Below are 26,559 nucleotides of genomic sequence, written 5' to 3'. Positions count from 1 at the left end.
CCTCGAAGAAAATAAGTCCGACTGTACATTAAAGATCGTCTACTAAAACTAGAGGACTTCCATCACTTTTCACGTTCATGTTAATACCTAAATAATACTGTACATTTCTGATTCTGAGATTAGAAAACAGGATACGTTTAAGGTTTCATGCACGTAGCATCGATCAGGGCAAAACTGGTTAAATCTCAGACTGTATGTTGTGACAGAGGCTACTGTGAGTCTGGGGTCAGCGGGTGACCCAAAGACAAGACAAGATAAGATAAGATCTCAAGTGACTATCCTGGAAAGGTTTGACCTCAGCACATGTCATTCTGCCCCAAGAACACTAATACAACGAGTTAGTATGGTGGGAGTCTTCCTGGTAATGCAGGGGAATACCAGACTTGACCTCAACACCTGCTCAACAAAGCCCACACACCTGGATAATGAGTTTGAGACAGTCTTGGTCCTCAGTGCACTTAGACAATGAACGATCACGACAGCCAAATATGTTGCCTCTCATTCCAAAAGAAGCCGGTCTCATATGGGGGGGGAGTAAATCAACTGTGACTCGTGTTGTGGCAGAAAAATACAAGACTCCCTGGTTACTGTTTAACGCCATCAAGCTCCACTCAGGGATGTCACATCCAGCCATCATCCCCCTCTCATCCCCCCCGACGACATGTAACTTGTAACCACCGACACATGTAATGTAAACCAGACGACAACTTAGCAAAGAGACATGAACGGGTTGATTTACCTGTAGTTCCGATTTCCATTCATGAGGTCCCTGCCCGGTTCACTTCCCGGATCACAGTTGTCAAAAAAACGTGTGGGACTCTTGCTCCGTTCAGTCCGGTGTCTCCTTCAGCCGTGCACCGCCTCTGCAGCGCTGAACGGCCAAGTCCCCCCTGGTTGTCTGCTGGTTCTCCCCTCACTCCTCTCTCCCTGTCTCCCTCTCCTCTCTGCGGGCTGTCAGATAGGGGCCCTTCGGTACGGTCGTCTCGCCGGCCGGGGGTCTCCGGCGTCCACCCCCCTCCGCACACCGCCGCTTCGCACACGGTCAACGTATCCAATCGGAGTCCGCTGCCGCGGCGAAGGCTACTGGTTGCTGTACGCGACCCTGTGGCAGTGAAAAACCCGCTAGTTAGCCAAGTTAGCTCGCTAGCCAGGCTCGGGAAAGTGGCAGGCACGGATGAGAGGAGCTGTCAGGATATCATCACAGCGGGGTCAGCGAGTCCAAACGAATCCCTGCCGACAGCTGGGCACGAACGGAGACGACATAAATTCGTCTCCGCGACACGGCGAGCGTCGGAGGTAGCTGCGATAATTAGCTAGCCCGCTAGCTCGGCGGTTGGACAGTTGGGATTCTGACAAGACGAACGGCTACTTTTATCGCGTTAAAACCAGCCGCCGACACGGCCCCGCTCCTCCAGCACCATGTCCCGACGACGTCCTCCCCTGTATGTCGTGTCCCGGTGATGAGAAACAGCTGTCAACGCCGGGCAGCGTCCGCCGATAAGTGTCGGGGGGTTTTCAGCCTGGTTGACAGATCAACTCTGCGGGGCTTCGGCGAGCCAGCTAAATATGGTGAAGTTGCCTTTCTGACACCGACAGGAAGAGGTGGGCTCTGTGTCACCACACGTCAGAACCATCAACTCCGCCTTCACCTAAAGGTAACCCCCTACATTGACAACACTGGGGCTGCGTTCATGAAGTCTCAGATTTACAGTGGATTAATTTGATCAGAGCAATATATGAATTGTTGGTTAGATTTGTGTTCAGACTGAAAGTCTGAGCCCACATCTCCTCTGCTGTGGTGTAAAATGCGTAAATGTAAGTTCAGTCTCGTTTTCAGCTCCGATTAGAATTGTGGTCATTATATTAAAGGTGCACAAGAGAAAGATTTGTTGACTGAAATTTTATGTCTGAAACAAACTCTTTGTATTCACGACTGAATAAACTGAACATACAAACTGACCTTGAAGGACAACGGGTTCGTAGTTTCACCTTGATTACATGTGGCGGACCCTGCCACCTTTCTAGCTTCAAACAGTGTTTTTTTTCATTCTCATTTATTCATAGATATTTCTGAATTCGTATTATTGCCTCATCAATAGAGCGGTGTAGCGATGACATGTTTTTCGTAGGCCAATGCGGAAGTTTCCTTCACCCTGGTTCCCCTCGACAGAAAGCTTGAGTGATTTCTGTATTGGATTTTTGTTTATTGCTGAAATAATGTATGGTACTTACACGTTCTGTTCAGCAAGATAATCTTCACAGTTGAACAGACAAACACAGATGGACTGCACTGTGGTCCCATGATTTAAATGTCACCACCACCGAGCGTCTTACTACACAATTACTAATCACGTTTTGTTTATAAATTGATCAATCTACAAGATGTAAAGTTAGAGTTACAATAGTCTGTCACTGAAGTCTGCCTGTAAAGACGGACAAGTAAGTAGATGAGTCTCTGGGTTCGGTGTGATGAAGCTTTAATGTCTCTGACAACTTCTGCAGTCTCATTTAGACACTTGTTAGCATCCGCTGATTCTGAGACACGTGGGACATTTAATGATGTATTTTACGTCGTAGAATAAAATTTGAACACATCTTCAGCCTGAGGTAACCACAGAACCTATTTCAGGCATTTCACCGAAAACGTATATAAAAAGAGGAAGCTACACCACTCAACATTGTAAAGATTCAAATATTCTTCTCCAAATGGACACAAGTTGCTTCTGTAAGTTAAAACTCAATTCAGCATCACAGTATTAAAGTGATAAGCAAGTAAAAAAAACAAAAACAAACAACAGGCGTAATAAAAAACAATTTTATTTTCTTTAAAAAATAACCCGCCCCAACAGAGTTCCCATACTATCACATACAGAGCCAAAATAATATGCTTCCATGTCCTTTCATTCAAATCTATTGGGAAGTGCTATGACAAGGACTGTTCTTGATCAGTGGCTTCAATATTGCTTAGTCAGACAGTGAGGCTGTGTGGAGAGGAGTGGACTCTCCAGTGTCCACATGATGCATTTCCAGGGTGACTGCCATATCGTCTCCCCCCTTTGCAAGGTGCTTTGTGGCTTCAGTGAGTGAAGAACTGCATCTGGTTTCAGTGGTGCTGGGAAATGCCCCTAGACTGATTTTTTTTTTTTCTTATTATTATTATTTCAGCACAGAATGAGGGATAGAACACTGACCCCAACTGTGAAAGGCCCGGCAACTGGTGAGCCAAAATACATAACAGGTTAATATTATATATTTATATATACAAATCACCTTGGACACGATGAAGGATCAGTAAAACGGTGTACAAAGGCATATTGATTATGCAAGTTAATAAACATGATTTAAAAATCAAACTCATCTGATCTCTTATCTTTTGATCCCTTACAGCTCAAAGGGGCTTTTGACCATCAGACAAGATTTGAGGCGCTTAAAGGGCAACTGAGGTGGAATTTTGAGACCGTCTCCACAGTGCCCTCTTGAGGATACACTCTGACTCTAGTCACAATAATCATAATAATCATAATAATATTAATAATAATAATAATAATGACAAAGGAAAAAGCAGTCCTTATAACCATTACACAATCGAGGCAAAACAACTGACAGGCAGTGGTGAGCGCAGTGCTCCTACCGCTACGGAAACCAAAATAAGGTGGCTCAGAATATCCAGTCATAAAAAATAATCACATGCATTTTTTTCATCAATCCAGAAAGTGACTAGATGTATAGGCAGGGCATATTAAGTAGTAGTAATAGTGGCCCACCCTGTCCAATGTAGCAATCCCCTATCTGTGCCGCCCATGCACACAGAGCACCAATGGGGATTGGCTAACACAAGCTAGGGGATCGGGGCAGGGGATGCTTCAGGTGTGCGATGTTAAAAAGTTAGAATCAACAGCAAGGATAGAAGGTGAGGATGGAGAGGGAGATGAGCGGTAGTTTGGAGGGATATAAGGGGACAAGTGCATTTGAAGAGGTCGGTCTCTACATGCTTAGAAAGAGACTGAGAGGGCAGAGATGTGTGTGTGCTTCTGCTATCCAGGCTATGAGTTGTAAATGCCTGCAGAGGGAAGAGCTTCGTGTAAAGCAAAAAAAAAAACAAAAAAAAAAACGGGGAGAGGTGTGCGTAGTTACACAAAGACATGCGTGGGTGGAAGTTTTGAGTGCACTGCATGGCGTCATCTCCACTGTTACCTGTCGGAATGTGCAGAATGATCGGCGCAAGGTCAGTTGCTGAATGTGAGTTCAGCTTTCGCAGCACTTAAGTGATCACAGACTTCATATTTGCCTGCATTCAAATCTACAGAGGAGTGTTGACCTTGCCTATTGCCTTAGTTACCTCTTTGTTTTGAAAGCTATGCGAGTACGGGTGTGGAAACTTCCAAAGAAGTCCATGTCAAGCCTCGGGACCAACAAGTCTCAGCATTTTTGAAGAAGGATAAATCAATAAGTAAATAAAATTAAGAAAAAAGTGCCTCGTATATCCTAAAAGAGCATTACAGAAATAAAAAATTATCTTCCTGTTTAAGTGCCCCTTCCATTGGTTGGCATCACTTTTGGCTGGTTAATAATGCTGGTTTAGGTGCATGGGGTGCAAGTATATTTGATACACTCTATGCAAATGGTCCCTCTATTGTTATGCTAAGCTTGCCTCTATAGGCTAAATCTCTAAGGGACTGGCCGACCAGCACAGAGAGTGCGGCAGGACTTCTCTCCTGTATCTACGATATGCTACACCTGCTCTTCCTGTCTGCTAATATATAGACCAGAGGGCTAGCCTCACATGTACTAACAAACTCTTATGTGCAGGACTGGTGGCACCTACATGCTAACACTAAGTGCTAATGTACCATACCTCAGACTCCTCAAGGCTGTTTAAAAAAATAACATTATTCAAAAACATTAAAAACATGAATGTAGTTCATGACAACGTTAAAATGATACATGTACGTGTGCGTGCCCAGTACCACCCTTCTGGAGGATCCCCATACTAAGGGGCTTGGAACACTGGCATCCGGCGTTCGGATGGGTAAAGAGGCAGCATCGTGGTGGCAGTTAAAAAAGTTCTCTGTGATTTTTTTTTCTTTTTCTTTTCATCGCCTATTTACCTCCCATCCGTATTGCATACTTACATACACAGGAGTGTGAAGGTAGCGTACAATACAATTACATAATAATACCCAAGTTTTAAAAATTCAACATAAAAAGAGCAATAGTCCTCGTAAAATAAAAACAATAAAATGACAATAATAATAATAATAATATTCATAACCTTTTGAGTGCATGAGGCTGTAGAGTCTGCCTGTGTTTTACAGGTGAAGGGCCTTGTGTTTCTTCTTGAATTTGGGTGAATGACTGGCAGGTCTGTGGAGTATGTGTGGTGGGCAGTCATTGGGAATAAGGGATGGGGATGAGGTGGTGGCGGGCCATGTGCCCGCTCAGGTAGAAATGAGGTGGGAGGGATCGATGGTGGTGATGGTTGGTGGCGCTCAGGCGAAGTACATGGTCCTCAGGGTGTCGTGGTGAATCTGAACAGCTTTGGCCAGCGCCTGGGGGTCCCGACCATTACTCTGACCAGACACATGGCTGCCCTCTCCACTGCAGAGAGACGACAGGGGAGAAGTTACAGAGCGAAAATCAGCAACACTTTTTGTTGATGTTAGTTTCACTATAAAGTCTCAAACGTGGGATCCAAACCCCACATGGAGTTGTGTCATATGGCAGACAATATGGCGTTGTATAACTGTTATATTAAGACTGATGTACTTTGTGTGATAGTTTTGAAAAGTACATGGGTTTTAACTATTTTACAGCTTCTTAAAACAGAATTTAAAATGAGGACTTTCCAATTGCTGTGTCCCATAGGGCTGGGTGATCAAACCTTAAAATAACGTTGCTACAGTTTTAAGGTGGTAGAATGAAACAATTTTTATCTTAATATTTGGAAATTACACTTAAAACACCTCAGAAATTTTAGGACTGGGACACCAAATCCAAAATGATAATTTTTTTTTTCCAAAAACTACTTTTTCTATTTTGTGACATTATTGTAGGGCTGACTATTGGTACTTTCATAAAATACTAAAACAACAAAGGGTTTTGATAGATATCATCATTGAACGTCTGGTAAGTTCTGAAAATGAAATCACTTTACCGTAATGTGGTCTTACTAGAAAGACAGCACCTTTGCTATAACAATATCAAAAATCTTAGATGATATATAGACTCATATCATGATACCAATACAATTTGGATACACTGAACAGCCCCAATGGGAATTTGGGGAACTAAAACCAAAGTCACAATCGATGAAGATATATGCAAAATTTTACATAATCACACTGACCTGTCATGTTCTTTGTCCACCAGATGATAGCGGGCACGGAAGGCCACGAGACGAGCATAGTAGGCTGGCGCAGGGATGGAGACTGAGCGGGTACAGCGCACGTACGTGTGGCACAACTGGTAAGTTAGAATCTGCAACTCATCAGCCGTGAAACGATTGTCGTCCCATAAGACGTAGTAATGAGACGGTCGGCTGGTACCCTGCAGACAGAGATGGCAGTAAAAATGAGATGAAACACTTACGCAATAAATTGGCTATGTAAAACAAACAAATTGGATGTGTAGGGTGATATAAAAATTATGTGTTTGACATTATTACCTGTATGCCTGCATGGCTGCACAGGTAGAAGTCAAACTCAAAGGGATGAGTGATGCTGGTGTCCACTGTAGTCCCTGCAGGAATGTTGCCACTCTTCCCAATCTATCAGCAGGAAACATGAGATGATAATTATTAAACATGTGAATTAAAAGATGTGGGTATGAAAAGAGAACAAATAATTGTGTCAGAAAGCTCACCCGTTCAGACTTGTCAGCACAGAAGAGGCGTGTGTGGTGGCGTTTCTGCACGACGATGTAGGTGATGCCTGGCTGATAGTCTTTCTCCAATTTGATGCAGGCGTCTCTGATGGCCAGGAGCTCGTAGTGGAGAATCTACACACAAGAGCATTCTTTATCAGCACTCAAGCTGCTTTAGTGAATTTTATAGACCAATGCTTAAAAGCACTTTCACATCATTATGCAAAGGTAATAAGAAATTATACATTTTCCCATAAATTGGAAAATCCAGTGGAGTAAAGACAATATTCAGTTTCAACAACCACAGCACTATCTTACCTGCGGCAACTGTCCCTCAGGAACTCCATCTCTGTAGAAAATGATCCTTGTGGGCTTGAACCGGGTAGATTTGTAGAACTGAATTAGCAGCTCACGCACCATATACGACAAATCCTCAATGATCTCCTGCCTGGGTCTCTGGACACGCACTGTGGCACAGTATCTGCTGGGATGAGCATCCATACTGCCTACCACCTGGAAGACAGGGGAGGAAGTGATGATATGATGGAGAAACAAAGAAAAAATTCTTGCGTATTAGTCCTCAGTTCCCTCATTTAGAATAATCTGTTTGCAAGACAAGTAAATGTTCCCAAGCAAAATATAAAAATGATCAAATGATATGTTATGCAATAGAAATCCTCCACAGTCTCATTTTCCTCTCACTGTTATGAGCTGCTTGCCCCAGTGTGTACATCTGCATGTTAGCATCCCCTACAGGCTGTTAATGGAAAATGTTGGATGCTCAACATCCACCTTTTATTTTTCTTCCCTCGAATCCTTGAGTTGCACTAAAATTGTAATATTTCACCAGTTTTTCTCCTCAGTCAGGAGGATCAGACAGACCCACTCTCCTCTCCCATCCTTTGCCGTGTGTGACTCAAACGTTTGTCATAATTGCTAGGCAACAACGCAGCCAACCACAGTCGAGCTGGGGTCAAGGGCGGACGGGGGTTGACGTCATTTCCTTTTTGAACGTGAGTCAGTGATGAGCCATTTGTTTCCCTTCTTCCTTCATGAACTCCTCTCTTACTAATGTTTTTTTTTTCTTTGTTCAGGCTCATTTATGGTGTATCCAAGTCAGACTGACAACAGACGGGTTTCATGAAACTGACTTTTAAAGCAGGGTGTGTCCGGGTCTTTGCCATTGATTTATTGCATCAGAATATGAACAAGTTGGTGCTGATGAAATGTTCTGATCAGGCAAAATACTTCAACAGTTCATCAGGCTGAATTGGTTGGTAAGTGTTATTAACAGCTAGTGATTACACAAGCTGTAAATAAATGCGGTGACTAATAAAAATGCCAAAATGAATTACAAGTGCGCAGATACCCGATACCAGAGCCAATAGGTGATCTCATCCATCCAGCAAACATAATACTATTTCCCTGTTTCTGTTGCTAGAATAGGAACAATTATAATGGATGCTCACATATGAGCAGCGTGCATTGACATTCACTCTACAGCATTATGTGTGTAAGTTTGAAGTGCTTCTGCCTCAAATATCTATTTTTGGCTATGGGATTCTTCTCTCTTGGCAACATTCATGAACACTGTGACCTGGTGCCGCTGTCACTGAGCAACCACGACCGCGTGCGTCGGCTTGTCTATGACATCTCGAGGTCGTTTGCATTACTTCCATGCCCCTGTTGTTTTTTGATTTGCCTATAAAAAGGAGTGCTCCTGCCATCACAGCACCTGGACGGCCATCAGACACGTATATACTTTTAACATTGTGTAACGATAGACTTATAAATAGATAACAGAAAAAGTTTTTTTATGGCTTTGAAAAGGATTTAAACAGGTAGACCAAGGTTGAAACGTTTGTGCTGGACACCTTCCATTATTCTTGGAGGCTACTATTCCCCAGGTAAAGGTCTAATCCACTTTTTTTCCCCCTTCTAGCCATCTGTGTATCAGAGCTGACACAGAACTGCTGTGTCCAACACAAACAGTAGCAGTGGACAGAAGCTGCCTCATATTCATGCTGATTAGAAGTATATAAATGCATTACTCTGACTTGTTGCTGTATCTATATCAATTGCAGCCAACTGACCTAAGCTGCTGTTCCTGTCATAAACTCATACTATCGATGCTGACTTGAGAAAAATAAATAACCCTGACTGTATAGATGTCTACGATCCACTAGACAATCAATATTTACCTCAATATAATATAATAAGAGATGAGAGTCTCCAAATGTTATATTACGATATTGTCTCGCAAAAATATCTCGATTCACAATATTATTGTGGTTTGGGTTGGGGAACATGTTTTTTATTTAATTTCATTTGTATTTCATGTTGATCAGTAGCATGAATGACTACAGGACTGACAGTTCCCTTTTGCTACAACACAAATACAACCCTTTTGAATAATAAAATAATAACAATTTAGACAATATTTGCACAATGTATTGGTGCAGCTAACACATATTCCCACTGTTTAATCACCTGGATTTTGTTTTGATTGAGAGACAAAAGCGCTCCAGTGTCCCCCACGCATCGACTCATCCTGCACACCCCGACTTTGTTGCACAGGAACTGCACATTCCCTTCCTTTTCCTGAGATTGTGTTCAAGGTCAACTAGTGTTTTATTAATGAAGACTTACAGCAGTAATGGAGGGCTTCTTGCCATCTCCAGCAGGGGGGTGCGTGACATCTGCTCCCAGGAAGATAACCGGCTGCTGAAACACTGCTGACCTGAGTGAGCGAATGGAGGAGGAGATGTAAATTACAGAGTTGCTTTTTGGGGAGCTGCGTTATCATCACAGGCTGAGATGAGTCAGTGTTCAGTTTGTAATTTAGCAGGACTTGGTTGGCTTCAAATACTTAAGATGAAACTGTAAAAGTGTGGCAAAAGAAGACCAAATAAAGGACGATACAACACTTACATCGTAGGTGTTACCAGAGACAATAGATTTGTAAATATAAACTCTATTACATAAACCTGTACAACTAATTAATAAGGAGTCGAAACAAAAGCTTACCGTTGGTGAGGCACCAGGATGTTGTTGATGCCTCCCAGCTTCACATTGATCTTGAGGCAGAGGTTGGAGAGGGTCTGAGGGGACGTCTTCACCACGTTCTTCACCTGGACACACTGCGTGGCCATGCCCAAGAGCGTGTCTCCCACACGCTTTACTTCGGCTGAGGGGGACAGTTAGAAAATGGGACATGAGGAACACTCTGAAGCTGAAGGACTGATGTAGCATTTTCTGGAAGTTCAACTTCTTAACTTAATTTGTCTTGATGAAACAAAAATAAATTAACTGAGAGTAGATCCAAATCAATATATTAGTGACACAGCCTACCGTAGACAGGGGTTTTTCCCGGCAGGATGACGATGATGAGCTGCAGTCCAGAGTAGGTGTTCTTCAGGTGTCTGAACATGGGCTCCACGCTGTCCGCTCCCTGGGCGTATTTACAGAAACACGGCTGGCCCTGAATCGGCATTCCAGCATCCTTAGAGATTTTACGCAGCTGGTCTGTAAAGTTTCTGAGAGGAAACCAGAGCAGTTCAGACAAAAGTCAGCAAGCAATGACTCCAGTTTCTCAGACTTCTGTCTTTCACTGTATCCCTCCTCTGCCATTAGGAAATATTGATTATATATCGCAGTGAATCACTAGTTTGGAGATACCAAATGTAGCTAAATAAAGCACTGTGGATGTACATTTTGTCTCTTGTTAGCATCTAATGAGTTACCACTATAAAATGCACAGCAGCCAAAGGATGTTCTGGAGAAAATGTTAATACTCATTAGTACTTACTTGAGCACTTCTTCTCTACACTGTTTCTGGGGGGCAAAGCAGGCAATCGCCCACACTTTGATCTCGATGCCATTATAAAACTGCTTCCCTCTCATGTCCCACACTCCCTGGTTGGGGGTAGCAATGGCACGGTTCTGTAGATGAGAGGAGCACAGGAGAGGAAGTTTAAACTAAATCAGGTCAGGACTACAACTGCGTGTGAAAAAATGCAACTGAAGGATTTTCGTTTGGAGTGTCCCTACTGATTTTCCTAAAATAATAAGTGATGTATTACCCGTCCTCCATACTGCAGGATTGGGGCTGGAAGCACCCGGCCCGTCACCTCAGCCATGTCATCTTTCACCTTGATCCCAAACTCTTGGATGTACGGGTCCAAGTTGAAGTTAGCGTTCTTCATCTGTGGAGAGTGAAGGACGTACATCATATTTCACAGAAATCACAGAGTCATACACTCATATATGGCCTCCACCCGGCAGTTTTCTGTACAACTCACCAGCCTGCTGATCTCCTCCTGCCTGTCGGGTGCAGAGCGAGCTGTGGCTTTGATCATAGTGGAGGTCTGATTATCTGTCAGCTTCTTGATGCATCGTTGACCAGCTACAATGTTACACACCTGGAACGAAAAAATCCAGAGTCATCAGGGTGCAGACATTAGCCATTGGTCGGACAAATCATGGACGTATCTCAAAATTAACTCAGTTATCCTTGATTTCTTCCTCACCTCCAGGGGCAGGTAAGTGTGCTTCTGCTCCTGCCCCACCTGTAGACAGGGTAGGTGGGGGTATTTTAGCTGCAGGTTGTACTTCTGCTTGAAGTACTGGGCCACTGTACATTCTACTGTCTGCCCACTTTCGAGCTGGAGGGGAAACCTGGGAGACAAGACAAAACACATGAACTATTATAACATTTTGTAGAAAAAAAATAATAAAATTTCAGCAGATGCATCCCCACATGGCCACATCAGTGGCAAATGTCATTGTCAGCGCAAGCGTGACCGGCCACCTCTTGGCCAACTTATCAGATGCCATTAAACAAGTTGTTAAACAGAATATTTGCACTTGTTGATAAATATTGAAAATGGTCTGAAGTGGTACAATTAATCCGTCATCACCAGTCTTCCTGATGAGACTGTTGGCTTATCCATAAATAAATAAAGAATTGTTATCACTATCATTATCATCATCGTCGTCATCATCATCATCATCATCATCATCATCATCATCACAGTGCCTTGGATTCCTTGTCTGACTGCCAACTAAGAGTATGGACTTCTATTTCATCTAACTGGAGAGTCACTGTTTCTTAAACAGAATGACTGTTTTATTTTTCTAACCAAACTCGTGGACTTCTCATCTAAACAACTTTCAAAATGTATTCAAAGCATAAAAAATAATTATTTGGGCTAAAATACTCATGAATATTTGTTTGTAATCTTTGTTACTATATAATGTGGTATTTCTACCAGGAAACGATCCTAGGGGATTTTCCGCAGCAGATTTGCAGTGGAAAATCCCCTACCTGTCTTTCAACCACAGGAAGTATTGATTAACATAGTTCCTCTATGAGAGCTCACAGTGCCAACAAAATAAGATAAAAAGCAGGGCTCAACAATAAAGATCGCCCTCGGGTAAGAAATATGCCACATTGGGCCAGTAAATCTAGTTGTGCAGAATGCTGAGTGTGTGGTACAAAGATAGCTGTCAGCAGAGCAGAGAGTACATAGGGTGAAATTAAGATTTGTATTTGTATGGTTTTAAAAAGTGAAAGCACTCGCTATGGCCTTGAATTTCACTTTGCTTTTTTTCTCTCATTCACTCAGTAGCAAAGAGTGAACAAGAGACACAGAAACTTTTCATTCCTTCCATTCATTCAAACATCAGAATCATGCAACAGTACGAACAGAGAGCAACAGGACGACTCTGTGTTGTTACGTCCTCTAAAACTAGAATGTGCAAAGGAGAACGTGGTGATTTAGTTCCTAAAATGTGTTCCAGCGTCTCCTCAGCACCTGCACTCTTTGGTTGTAACAAGACAATCTCCAGTGGCTGCTTATTATAAGTCACTTACAAAAGCATCTGCCAAATGAGTGTCATATAATGTCATTTAATGCCGCCTGTGTACTTACGTCTGGTGGCTGGCAGGTCGTCGAGTGACATTGCATACGCGATACTTCCTCTTCATTTGGCCGCAGTGGGTCACCTCCACCTTCAGGCCTTGTAGTGACAAAAAGTGGGGAGCTAACTTATGAGTAATTAAAAGAGCGTCTCAGGAAATGAAGCAGCATTATCATGATGTCAAAATGGACCTTTACAGTGTTAACTTGTGTTTAATATCTAGGGAGCGTTGAAATGTATGTGGCAGGTATAAAGTGAGCAAATAATCTTTATTTTCTATAACAGTGTGTTGTTTGAAAGGCAGTGTCCCACTGTCCATTCGCCCACCTTTAATCTCCTTGGTGAAGCGGACCCTTTGTGAGTCGGTGAGAGTCTTGGGTTGCTCGTCGATATTGCGAATGTCCAAAACCTCACACATGAACTCGATTACAGGCTGAGCTTTGTAGAAGGCCGTGGCGGACACTAGAGGGAGACAGAGAGCAGAAAAAAAAGTCCATGTAAGCGAGAGAAGATAAAAGTTGACAAAACTTTTCTGACACCATTTAAGTCATTTATCGAGGCCTAATTATGTAATGTTAATAATGTTATATGGTAAAATAAAGCAGCCGATAGAAAGGAGAGCAGCCATCTATAGTTATGATATCATAATCATGATTCAGAAAGAGACTGGTGGTTTACATCCTCTTTTGTCCCAGAGTATTTTTATTTTACTTTTTCACCTTTATTGTCTCATTGTTTCTGCCCAGTCATGCAAAGTCAGCAAACAAAAAAAAATGAGATCACTGACTGACTGCACACTCTCTGGTGTCTTCAGCGACTCACCATCAATGTTAAGCATCATCTTCCACATGGCGGGGCGCACAGATTGGTGGAAGCCAAACCAGACTTCCCTGCCCCCACCCAGTGGGTGGTAGTATCCTTCAGGTGGGGAGAAAAATGAACGGCCCACTGGAGTGTACCTAATTGGAGGGGGTGGGGAGGGGAAAGTGATGAATGTGCAAAATAACTGAATTTACAGCATGACCTCATCATGACTTCATGTCCAGTTAAGTTGAGATAAGTCGAGTCATGTAGAATTTTTTTAGAATAAGTCAACTCTTTGTAACCCTTAAAAGCAAAAGAGGAAAACTAGCATGGAAAAACACCTAAAGTCATAAAGGAACAGTGCCGTATTTTTTAACAGGCGTGTGGAAAAATGTGGAAACATTATCACTGAACTGACTTCTTTTTTCAGGAGCATCTGTCTCTGAAATCCTTTTGGACCATTTTCAGGTCAAGTCCTCAAGCCAGTTATCATTATTCCGCTGCTCAGCATTGTTTAGTGGACTCTTTCACACAGGTCTCAGCTAACAAGCATCTTTTGTTTACCGACTCTGACCCCCGGAGCTATGGATGGTCTGATGCAAGTGAATGGAACAACCTATTTAACCTCGCTAGACTGCACAGTTAAAAAATCAACAAAAAAGAATTTGGCAAAAGGATGATTTTCCGAGGATGTACATGTAAATTATTTGTTGCAGTCTATGTGTTTGTGTCTGCCTGGTGCATGCCGTCTACCTCATAGAGGCCAGGTGGCGCATGGCCACGTCAAGGGCTTGAACCGAGTCGAGGGGGACCTGCAGCCGGCCGCTGACTAGAGTCTCCTGCAGCAGGCGCCATGACACTTTGGCCAGCCAACGGATGGACACCTTGAAGATGCGGTCCTTACCCTCACCTGGGATAGTTACCTCAAAATCCACCTAGAGAAATAAGAGGACAGAAAGGACGGAAAAGGAGGGGAGAGGTAAAGAAGGCTGCAGCAGGAGGACAACAATAACCAAAAGATAGAGTATTACTGAGAAAAGCGGATTATGGGGTAGTGCAGTATACTGGAAACCCTATTTCTAAAATGATTCATTGTTCAAGGAGGTATTTCTCTTTACAGTTGGCACTTCCTGCGTATGACTCAACATAGTGCCAGCTAACAGACTGGTTACCTAAAGCTGACGTTACAGCAGCACTTGAGCTTGCATGGTTTTGCATGGATTGATCAGTTAATCGATTGGGAGAAAACAAATCGTCATCTATCTTAATAATTCATCATTTGTTTCATTTGTGATTTTTTTTTTTAAAGCACCATTTCAAACTTATGCTAGTTACAGCATCTTAAATCTCTGTTATATTAATATTATAAATGGAGAGTCTTTGAGTTTTAGACTGTTGGTTGGACAGAAGATGCAATTTGAAGGCATCAGTTTGGGTTCTGGGAAATTGTGAAGTGCATTTTTGACACTTTTAGATATTTTATAGACCAAAGGATTAATCAACTATTTCCAGGATAAAGAAGGCAGAATTATTTGTTCTCAAACAGTCTCATGCACATTAAAACTAGAAGACTCCATCTGTAAGGTAACAATGTTCCATAAAACAGTAGGTGTCCATGGTTGTAAAGAATACTGGGTTGGACATATGTGTTCTGCAGGAAATAAAGTAGTGCCTTTATTTGTGGTTTTCAGATAACTCTTCCTCCCTAGAGAAATACCAAAATTCCCATCTGAGCAGGGTTTAAGACTGACTTTATTGATCCCTGAGGATAAATAAGTGGGTGATTATGTCACTGTGCAAAAGTATAATGCAAAACCACTGCAAACATCTACCTTCTCACTCCCAATAGGAAGTGCTAGCACCGTGTAGATGTTCTTCTTGCCATCGTACACTGGCTTCCTGTCGCCAAAGAGCTGGGGCTTGAAGTGTTGCACCATGTATTCCACCACCTCCCTGTGGAGACACACACGCACATGCACACAAGATGAGATTAACATGCACCAGAAACAGAAGGAGTCCCTTCCAATTTAACCCATCCTCTGATCAGGATGCTCCATTGTGATCAGGACCGGGGGGGAGCAGTTCTCAAGATGATGGAATATTGATCAAGCAGGATACAGCTGGTGTTGGCAGTATTTCATGGTCACAGGGGGAGTGGCGAAGACAAAAGGAGTGAGGGTGTGTGCAGGGGGCCACCTTTCAATGAACGGTGCCTTGGCCTTCAAATAATGTGGGGGGTGAGGATTGGCTCTAAAAAGAGAAGGTCAAAGGGCTCGACCTTTGCGTGCCTTCTTGAAACCTTTGTCTCAAACCCTAAAAGCAAAAGAGGCTGATGCTCAAAGAGCCCCTCTGGATGTTAGAGACGGTGGTCCCTAAAGCATGCACTTTTCAAGGATTCTGCTTAGGAACTTCAGGTTTTCTGAGCAAACACAACTCCTATTACAAATAGAGTACTGATTTAAGTCTATTTGTTTCTGTATCTCTTCACATCCTCTCCAAGAAAAGCTCTCTAGACAACATTTTCCTTACTGCTGAGATCTTCCATGATTTGAACAAAAGATTGTTTGTTAAATCAAAAACAGAGTGCTATATGAGGTCACCAGCCCTGGGTTGGGCTTGTTTTTAAAAAGACAGCGAATAATCCATTTGTCTCATGGAAACATGCAAAAAGTTTATTAATTGAAGCCGCACAAGTCTGAAGAAAAAAAAAATACTATTACAACTACATGATTGTATATATTGGGGTGTTAAGATTTTCCAAATCCACAATTTAAATTTTCGATGTAAATTTTTTTATTCATTGATCTATCAAGTTGATTTAAGAAAAATGAATAGATCATTGGTTATATGCCCCGACTGCCGCTTTTTAAAAAAGGGTTCATAGTACATTGGATCACTGATGCTGCTTTTCATTTTGATGATCAAACTGAAAAGTCATTTTGATAAATCTTTTTAATTGAAAATGTAAATAGTGACACCCCTCATATATGACAACCACAGAAAGAAACAAAATATCTATGATAGGGTGGCCTATTAACCGCTTAGGTTGACTAATTGGAACCAACTGGACATTTTACAAACTATGGTTATTGGCGGAACTTTGCTCTGATGGTGTTCAGCGTTGTCGGGATCCTACCCAACAAAATCTCTACCACCTTTTTACAATTAGTTTTATTTTAAGTTTCAAAATGTAAATACTACTTTCGGTCCATATTACTTTGTTGAGTTAAACATTTGTACAGTTTTTCCAACAAAATAAAAGCTTGTTCATTAACAACTGTGTCATTTTCTTGCAAGGGGGTGGGCTGGAGTGTGATATCAGTCTATTAATCAAATAATTGCTTTTTCCTTCTCTAAACAAATGTTATTTTTATCAGCCTTGAAAAAATTCCCTTGCTCTACCACTGTCAAGATTTTCTAGCTTGAAAGACCGATTCTCACCCTTTTACAGCCTCTCATTCTAAATGATTATTGATGATTACCCAGAGGCACAAGGCTATTAGTGAGACACACTGGGACAGTGACACAAATTGGAATACTGCCAAGAAACGGACAATCAAAACAAAAACAGCCTATATTTATTTCTGCTTCTAGCCTGTCCCTGATACCTCACCCATGACTGTACACAAAAGACATGTGGAACATGATAGCCCATCATATTGTTGTTGTCACAGTCACAGTGTGACACTACAATTTCAGTCAGGAATTAAAGGCAGAGTAAAAGGAAAACTTACATTCAGGGCTTCATAGAAGGATAAATTCTTCTGGATCAAACATGAGCTAACAAATATGTATTGTGTGACGTGTTGCCGCTTTTTTTCTGAAGGCAGACAAAACAGTCTTTTCATTTTCCTAAAGAAACCAGCTCTCTGGAGAGGCATGACAAACGTCAGCGAGGCAGACAGACACCACATTTCCCCCCTGAATTTTGTTTATGTTCTGTTTGATGCTTGGATTAAAGTAATAAACGTGACAAATCACCACCATGGCAGCTCTTTTGTGTTTATAATTTCTTACAGCTGAACAGAATATTTGGATTGGCCCACTAAAAACTGTCAAGGGAGTAATAGCTCCATTAAAAAGTGAAAATTGAATGAAGCACACAGAAACTAACACGGCAATCCATGTAAAATTGTCACGAAACCAGAAAATAAAAGTTTGATTCTAGTTTAAAAAAAATTATACATCTTTTCATAACACAGCAAAAACAAAAATGCCCTAGTCACACACAATGTGATCACTTTTCTCTTTTCACAGCGCTGTTACAGAAAAGTCACCAAGCACACAAACATCACATTTGTGATGATGTTCATATCTGTGCAGCCTTAGGTTGAAAATCTGACTGTAGATCTTTCTTTCAGTACTATCAAATGTATATACTGTACCATTCTAAACAAATGGTATAGAAAATGTCAAAATCAATACTTTTGACAATCTTAAATCCCTGCTAAATCATATATGGACTTTGTATTCTATTCAACAATATCCTCAGGATCCTGCCTCATATCGGTGACTTCATCTCGATTACAACACAGCCTTTTTTTAAATAAGCTGCATCAGGCAGCAAGCGGTCAAACCATCCAATAAAAAGGGCTTCTTCAAGCATGCATAAACACCAGCCAAGGTGAAAGGGTCAGTTAAGTTAGATCCACTTCTGACTCCACCATCTGTCCTGTCCGGTCACTCTGGCACAGCTACTGCAGCGAGAGAAGGCTTCCTACTGCTTGACGTGATCTCATACGCATGCATACTTAAGTGTTTATCTTTTGCCTGATTCTGTAGAGACTTTTCTCACATCCTTTAATATAAAGCAGGAATGTTATGTCTGAAGTTTGGAGAATATGATTACTTATCTGAATATATGATGATGAGGTTGAGGTTTTTTGCCCTTAATTTGAGCAACATACAACTAAATAGCTACTTCAAGTGCATCCCAATGAAGTATTTGTTTTCGTACCCAACAGAATTTCCTGTAAAACAAGAAGCATGACCAGTCGAGGTGATACTTGAGAGTTGAGTAGCTCCGCTTAAGCTGACTATTATTTTCCCCACCCCAAAACATGATAATCAAGCTGAAAAATAAATAGCTGTTACAAAGAATTATATTTAAATTTCAGCAGCATTGTTCACGTTCAAAGAGGCTGTTGCTTCTGCATCCTGAAAGACTGACAACACAGTGATTACCAGTGACTGTTGGGCTTTCATTATCCAATTTCAAAACTGTTCCACACTGCAGGCATTTCAGCTGCTTGTTGACTTCTTAAAATGCAAGCCTCGCTGCCACGACTTAACCGTTTACGACACATGACGACTGACAGGTGCTGATCTTTCAGAGTAATGTGTGACATCACAAATAAGAAATACAAGATGAAAGCGTGACCGCTGCTATCACATGTGCAGTTACCTGTTGACTCTCCGTGGGCACTTGTCGGGCTTAATGTCCACCTCATAGTGATAGACGTCCATCTTTGGGATCTCGACCTCAAAGTAGTTGGCCAGCAGCTTGATGGGCTTGCCCACGGTACCCATGCCTGGCCGGCGGGGGGCATGGAACACCTGCTGCAGGGGTGGGGGGAAGACCCCCATGGGCACTGGACAGACAGGAGATGGAGAGCCATGGGCAGGGACAGGTGATGGGGGGGAGGAGGTAGCAATGAAAGAAATTGGATGTGCACAAAACAACGGTGAGAACAGAGGAAGAACAGAGGAAGGGCATTGGCAAAGCAGGCGCACAGGAGATACAGAGCGGTCAAGAGAGGAGGTGGTAGAGGAAGCGGTTGTGGGCAGAGGGCAAGAAGTATGGCATAAGTCGGGAAGGAAGCGTAGGCAGAGGCCAAGAGGACACGATAGGTGGAAACCAGAGCGAGGGGCAGGAACAGGAAGATGTGAAAACAGAGAAACAATGAGAATGGAACAGTTAAACAGCAAAATGTGCATTTGGGGCCGGGGAAAGGAAAAGAGGTATGTTATACAAGTGGTGAGATAAAGAGTGATGGAGGATATTGGCGAGGAATAAAGAAAAGGAGGAACAACCGGATTAGGTCAGATGAGGGGGGACAAGGGAGAGAAGGGGGGAGGATGACAGCGAGAGAAATTATGGAGGGAAAAAAAAAGAAACAAGTTAGAAAAAAAAGCCTCTTTATGTAGCAAAGTAGCAAAGATTTCTAGATAACTCATCTTGTTCATCTGATCACATCCCTTCTATACAGATTAACAGCAATCATGATAATTGACTGATTGTTTAAGAAATTCATCAAACAAAAAGCTTTTTCCAGCTTTTAACATTTCAGCGTGATCTTATAGATTAGAACGATATTAAAATATAATAATTAGTCGCAGCGCTGAATATATTTTTCACTTTCAAAATAAGTTGCATTTCTGAAACTTTCTTCATCCAACGCACACTTCAAATGTCATCCCACAGAATACAGAGATCTCACTGCTAAGTGACTATTAGCATCCACCCTAGCATCTACAGCTGCAACATTTAATGGATCAGTCAATGGAAAGAAAATAAGTTTCCAACCACTTTGAGTGAAGTCATTTTGCAAACAAAAATCTCAAACATCTGCTGGTTCCATTTTTTTTTTTTTTTTTTTTTTTTTTAAAGTGAGCACTTGCTGCTCTACTTTGTCATTCATGAGAGTAAAATAAGCGTATTTGGGTTTTCGATTGCTGGTTGGACAAAAGAAAATGTCACGTTGGGCACTTAAAATTGTGACGAGCATTTTTCACAGTTTTCTTTTGACTTTCCCTGACTTTTCAGGGTGCTGCTGCAATTTTCTTTTGACTATTTATATCATCCACAGTAATCTGCAGACTAATCATTAAGAAAAGAACCGCGGAGTTTCAGCCCTACCAGCATCATGGCTTCAAAACAAGTCTGAGCCAGTCAGGAGGTGTGTTACAGATGGGGGTCCGAGACTGGGTGCTAGATGTGAGGCTAGCTGTGACTCCTGCCTGAGAGGGGCCCAGTGCCTTAACCTCTTGGTCCCCAGAGACCAGCCCTCCTCCACCACAACAAAGACCCCAGCTGCCCTGCTCCTCCGTCTCACACTCACTAATACACGGGTGTGTGACGGAGGGAGCGCCCTTGCTACAGCGAACGCACACACACATACACACTCATAGACACAAACACAGGGGGCCCCCTCTACATTCCCAGCCTCACCATGGAGACACCACGGCAACACAGCATTGTCATGGATATCAGGGGACCAGTGTGTGTGTGTGTGTGTGTGTGTGTGTGTGTGTGTGTGTGTGTGTGTGTGTGTGTGTGTGTGTGTGTGTGTATGTGTGTGTGTGTGTGTGTGTGTGTGTGTGGAGATGGGAGGAGGCAGGGTGCTGCTGTGGTCATGCTGAAGAGACCTTGGCCTTTTTGGTCCTGCTCTGAGCGTGTTCCCACATCGGGCAAAGGCGCCTGTGTATCCTGAAGTGGAAAAGCCCGGCTTTAAATAGCTGCTGTGGAAATCCTTGGGTCAAACATGCTACGCCATCAGCCTTCAGATGACGCCAAACTGACGGGAAGAGTAACATTAGCCATAAAACACACAGAAAGATGCTCTTCTTGGCACGTGTGTTTGTCCATGTTTGAATCACACTTAACTACAAACAACATAAACACAAACGCCAGACATGTGCTGGCCACACACATCCTCTCACTATGTGCAAGAAAGCATGTATGTTTCGTGAGTAAGTGAGCGTCTGGGGTGCGTTGTGATCGTTGCACACTCACACAATGACACACACACTTCGCCCTCGTGCCAGTAAAGGCAGATGGTGAGAAGCAGAGCCAGCGCTCACACATATCCCGAGACAATAGCAGTCTTTCCTGGGCGGTAAGTCTTAACGCTGAGCTTTAGTGCTGCATCACAACATGAGGACGCTCACCACTTACTGTCTTTACAATAACGTTACAAGCAATGAGCCCAACTCACATGGGAATCGACTACTTTAAAGTTATATCTGGGGGAATATGTACGTTTTTGCACACTTTTGGTTCTTTAATGGCCTTGGTGGAGGCTTCAATGCGAGCCATTAAAATCTCAAAATGAGTCCCAGTAGTGAATGTTTACTAGGAGACCCCTTCTCTCATCAGGCCAATACATGAATGAAAAGGAACAGCCAATTATGCATCAATTGTTTCGGCCAAACTAGTTGGCTCTCTGGATAATTGGCTGTTGACCATGAGCTCAACATGGCAATCAGCTCAATCTTGGAAAATAGTACGTTGAATAATCACACTTCAAACACAAAAGCAGACTTTTGAGATGAGGGGCCCCGGGGGCCCTTCGTCCATCCTAAAAAATAAAAACAAGCCTATTCAACCGAATTCAAGGCTCAGTATCGAGATTGACAATGTAATTTCAAACTCAGGCCTGGTTGTGCAAATAGAAACTGCTCGATTTTCTTAAGAGTTCACAACACCACCTCAATATGAGAGAGGCTGTTCAATATATAAACCCCTGTATGCCAGAAGTACAGATTCAAGGCTGGATCATAAATACCAGGGTTCAGCATTTTCCACAATAGATGGACTTCAGACCTGAGCATAAAGTTGGACACTCTTTTGTTTGTGCTTTGATTGGCCTCCCTTCATACCTTGGTGTCATCCAAGGAAACGGCCAAATAAACATCAGCACTAGCACTGATAAGCACCAGCTATAAACCTAAAAGCGAAGCGTGGATCCAGTGCAACACATCGCTTGTGAATCCCTGTCTTTAGGTCTATAAACTGGTTATATCACCTCTAACAACGGCAGATTTGCAGACATCACTGAGGATTATTTTTGGTTTCACATAAATAATTCATGTGCAGATGTTAGGCCTGTGTCCCTCATGTGCGCATGTAAGGTGTAGACATTAAACACTCTTTCAGCAACAGTAAGCTGTCAGTGAAAGGGGAGGCTGGTCTGCTGTGTGGGGTGCAGCCAGCTGCTGCTGCCGCCGCTGCCGCTGCTTGAAGGCGGGCTTCACCTCGTCCCTCCTCACCGAGATTCCCACGACCTCCCTGCCCCCGCGCATGGCTGGGGATATTGTGAGCGCTCCAAAAGGCTTGTCTACAGCTATAAATCCGGATAAATAGTATATTTCTCCGCTAAATACTGTGCATGCAGGCTGCGAGAGAGAGAGCCCCCACCATCTCCCACTCCCTCTCTTGTTAACGTTGCGATGCAACAGACGGGGTTGTCACCAAGCCTGCCCGTACATCCCTCTGACGCTAAGGCCAGGCTACGGTGCCCCGTTTTTTCTTTTTTTTTTTAGACCCGCCGTCTATGTGTGCACCCATAACTATTCAGACTGATAGCACGTGAAACCACTAAAATAAAATAAAAATAATTAAAAAATTACACCTACCAGCGCCAGACGGTCCCGGCTCCATCCCATTCACTTAGCCGCGCGGGTACAAGCTAGCTAGTCCGGGGTGCTGTGGCCAAACCGCCGGCCCCTTCAGGCTGGAAGCGTCTCAGACTTCCAGCCCCCTCCTCTCGGCGTGTAGTCTTCTCCTTTCTCGGTGTACCCCCGCCCCCTGCCCCAACCAGAACCCCCCAGACCCGCAGAGGAGTTGAGGCTAACGGCGATAGCTGCCCGTTGCCTGTCTGCCCGCTGACCCCGGAGCTGGTAACGGCAGAGCTGGACGGAGAGACGGTGTGATTTCTAACGGCTCTTCCGTCGCGCGGCGGTGCGGTCCCTCCCGGCGCCGTTGATTTCGCCGATTGTCCGCGGCGCTGTGATTTCTCGTCGGTCTGTTGTGCTCCTGCTCACCGTTCAGGCAGGATTCTCCAGCGGAACAAAAAAGGCCAGCCCCTCACCCCCGAAAAATCCCAAACTTCTTCTTTGCCATTAAAAAAAGTGCATTGGAACTGTTGATGAACTTGCTGTCACACCCCAGAGGCCGACAGCGGTACTGCACTGCAGATATGCAAATATGGACGAGTGTGAGGACAGACGCGTCTGACCCGGTGTGTTCAGAACCTGATGGAGAAAACAGAACACTGTGACATTATTAATCATATGAATAACTAAAAACATAAGATTTAGTCAGAGGACTGGGAAACAATTCAGAATACATCAAAACTAATTTTATGATTATGAAATATTATGCAACTTTCCTCCCTATAATTAAGGTTTAAGGGCGCGTTATGTAAGAATTTTTCCATTTCATTTCACTTTAAATGCCAAATCTATTTTGCATTAAGTAACAACCTGTCATCCATCAGAAACTGCGTGAATATCAGAGTTTTCCCTTTTTACAGTGCATCATTACTGATAAACAACATTTTTTTTTATTTTTTATTAAGAAATAGTATTTGTAAAGCCAAGGAAAGTTTCACAAATGTGCAGAAAGTAGGTTTGAATGCAATTTACTGAAGGCACGTCCAATAATAGTCAAATGTGTGTGTGTGTGTGTGTGCGCGCGCGCGTGTGTTTTGTAGTCTGTAACTGACTCTGTGACTGTGATTTTAGCTGCAAAAACCTGAAGACAATCTTTGTACCCAAGTGGTGTACAGCTTCCATGGACACATGAATTATATATATTTCCCTTATTCTAATGTTGGGGTCACTTTAGTTAAAGTCATAGAATTTCAAACCGAGAAAACAACATTTAAGGCATTTTCTCTGCTTTTAAACACATTTTTGACCCAGAGATAACAGGAGGGTTAAACAACACCAACACTTTCCTGCTGATCTGAACTCCCCGTCCAGGCAGAGTCAGCTCAGACGACTGCTAGGTGCACGGCTAACTTAACTTACTAGCTAGAAGCTACAGTTAGTAGCAGTTAGCATCTATGTTTGGAGTACAAATTCAACAGGTGGCCAGCTCTTACATATAGCACCTTTGCTATATATAAGCTATCTACAGTGTTGTATAAAGTACCCAAAGTCATTCTTGTGTAAAAGTAAATATGTTGTGCCAAAATATTACTTTGGTAAAGTGAAAGTAATCATGCAAACAGTAGTTGTAGCAGTAAGGATCTGATATTAAAGAGAAGTAAAGGTAACTTTCCAGCAAAACATGAACTCAAGTTAAAGGTAAATTATATATACATTTACATATGCGCATTTACTGTGTAGCATGAGACGATCGATTTTCAGCCTGTCCAGTTATTTGATCCAATATTTAGCATTTCTCTGAATATCGGAATCTGTGTTTATTTTAATCAGATTTTAGATCGAATAAGCCAAATAAAAGAAGTAACTAGTAACTAAAATTGTTACATTATTGTAGCAAGTAAGAAGTACTATATTATTGCTCCAAAATGTAGTGAAGTCAAAGCATAAAGTAGTACAATTAAGTACAATACTTGAGTAAATGTACTTTGTTACATTCCATCCATCCATCCATCCAAAAAAGGTTTTGATTTCCTAGTTTCTTTGTTTGTTTATTTGTTTGGGATGTTTTCTCACAAGCACATTTCTTACATCACAAGACAATAGGTACTTTGAGCTAAAATATACAGGGTATAATAACTACAAGTGCACATTCGGATGGCACCGCAAAGTGGCAAACTCACTGTATCTTCCTCTCTACAGCGGGTATGTGAGTCATCCAGACACTCGAGACTAGTTGTCTTCATATGTATCCAACAGATCCTTCCCTGTCTCCATTAAAGTTTTATACTTGGTCCCATTCTTTTCTCCATATGCTCCCGTCTGCTCACATCACCCAAAAAAACGCGAGCTCTCTTTTTGTTGTTATGCTAATGAAACTCAGTGATTGATGTGATCATTCTTCTCCTAGGACTGAATTCTCACAGCAAACTACTCGACCTCAAAAAAACTGTCTTCAGGACATCACATTCTGGATGGCTGAGGAACTGTTTCTATCTTAATAAGAATGTTAAGTTATTTTATTTGACCCACAGTGTTTAACCTCTCTGCTTACTCTTCATCCAGGTATGTTGTTCACACACACAAACATTCACTGGGAGAAATAACATTGTGACTCAACAATGCTTTCAAAATAATGAGCTACGTTTTTAACGTTTTCAGATTGTTCACAATGTTATTTTTATGTAATGTGTCCTGTATTCATATTTCATGGGCAATTAATGCTCTGGTGATTTCCTTCATAATCAAAAATCCAATTCAGAAATGTCGTAGGCGTTTAAAAATTTTTTTTTTTTAAAATCATGGACTTTGGTTGAGGCTGTAGCAGTCTTAATGGAGATATTAAAGAAATTTATTATTGAAGTATTAAGTCATTTGTTGTGTAAATGCATAACAATGATAAGGATCATTATATAACATTATTATAACTTGTGAATATAAACAAAAATAATGGATAATAGAATGGAAAAATTTTATACAAAACTAAAACCATGTAACTGCTATTTTTATTACCTGGAGTGTGCAGGTCGTTCCATCATCAGAGCCAGAATTGCTGGTTTTTCCAGGAGGAGAGGGAGAATTGCTGGTCAGATTTTCAAGAGAAGAGACGTTTTTTAGTAGAGTCACAAATGGGACCGGAAATCCAAATAATGCAGCTTGTATTTCCAGAACCAGAACACAGAATTAAGCTGCTATTTCCAGGACCAGGAACAGGGATTTAAGATGTGTTTGCCACTTTCTGACAGAGAAGTAGAAGCGCTGTCTAAATCAGACGAACAATCAGTTCAAATGATGTTCCTGGTTTTTCAAGAAACACACCAAAAATGTATGCTGAACCAGAGTTAGCGCTTTTGAATTCCAGAACAAGAGCAGTTCCTCCAGGACCACAGCTGTCTTTTCCAGAACTACAGCTGTTTCTCCAGGACCAGAGCTGTCACTGTGACTCTCCATCAGTCAGTCAGATGAGAAGAAGCCTGCAGCAGGAGTGCAACAACATAGGGTGGCATAGGGATGATCAACTGTGGGTTTTCTGTCTCCTACATAAATAATCATCAACATTTTCTCTTATGAAAATGTTGATGATTTGCATGTTTTTGTTTTGATGTTTTTTGATGTTGACCTTTCACCTTTACCCAACTT

General features: G+C 42.3%; 2 protein-coding genes and 1 long non-coding RNA gene across 8 annotated transcripts in view; 1 reads left to right on the top strand and 2 right to left on the bottom strand.

The window, feature by feature from the left end:
• The window catches only part of LOC119005971 (protein argonaute-3), a 37,888-nt gene extending 36,262 nt beyond the window's left edge, over positions 1-1,626 (bottom strand). For 2 of the 3 annotated variants that reach the window (XM_037074194.1, XM_037074192.1), the window contains exon 1: positions 740-1,626. Coding sequence is in view for 2 of the 3 variants with exons in the window: in XM_037074192.1 (XP_036930087.1) it covers positions 740-758 (19 nt within the window). In the remaining variant the exon portion in view is untranslated. The remainder of the gene's footprint in view (positions 1-739) is intronic. The other variant, XM_037074193.1, reaches the window with a different exon arrangement.
• LOC119005975 lies at positions 1,517-9,500 on the top strand. 3 transcript variants are annotated; one of them, XR_005070632.1, is made up of 5 exons: positions 1,517-1,655; positions 6,370-6,465; positions 7,802-7,874; positions 7,956-8,138; positions 8,804-9,500. It is a non-coding gene; the product is annotated as an uncharacterized LOC119005975 (long non-coding RNA). The 3 variants fall into 3 exon arrangements; XR_005070631.1 differs by having other exon boundaries at positions 7,956-9,500; XR_005070633.1 differs by having other exon boundaries at positions 7,725-7,874; positions 7,956-9,500.
• Positions 2,802-23,450, bottom strand: ago1 (argonaute RISC component 1). 2 transcript variants are annotated; one of them, XM_037074195.1, is made up of 19 exons: positions 22,945-23,450; positions 18,992-19,178; positions 15,420-15,540; positions 14,341-14,522; positions 13,606-13,742; positions 13,111-13,245; positions 12,795-12,906; positions 11,391-11,538; positions 11,163-11,282; positions 10,944-11,066; positions 10,670-10,803; positions 10,213-10,397; positions 9,889-10,048; positions 9,511-9,601; positions 7,180-7,374; positions 6,862-6,996; positions 6,665-6,766; positions 6,347-6,546; positions 2,802-5,598 (listed from the first exon to the last, which is right to left on the bottom strand). In XM_037074195.1, exons 1-19 carry the CDS (start codon positions 22,967-22,969, stop codon positions 5,490-5,492), a joined length of 2,601 nt encoding a protein of 866 aa, XP_036930090.1. In that variant the 5' UTR covers positions 22,970-23,450; the 3' UTR covers positions 2,802-5,489. The 2 variants fall into 2 exon arrangements, with proteins under 2 accessions (XP_036930090.1, XP_036930091.1); XM_037074196.1 differs by having other exon boundaries at positions 12,795-12,882; positions 22,945-23,447.
• Positions 23,451-26,559: the final 3,109 nt, after the last annotated feature.

Source organism: Acanthopagrus latus, chromosome 17 (assembly GCF_904848185.1).
Source record: "Acanthopagrus latus isolate v.2019 chromosome 17, fAcaLat1.1, whole genome shotgun sequence".
In the NCBI taxonomy this organism is placed as follows: domain Eukaryota; kingdom Metazoa; phylum Chordata; class Actinopteri; order Spariformes; family Sparidae; genus Acanthopagrus; species Acanthopagrus latus.
This window is presented reverse-complemented; position numbering and strand designations above follow the sequence as displayed.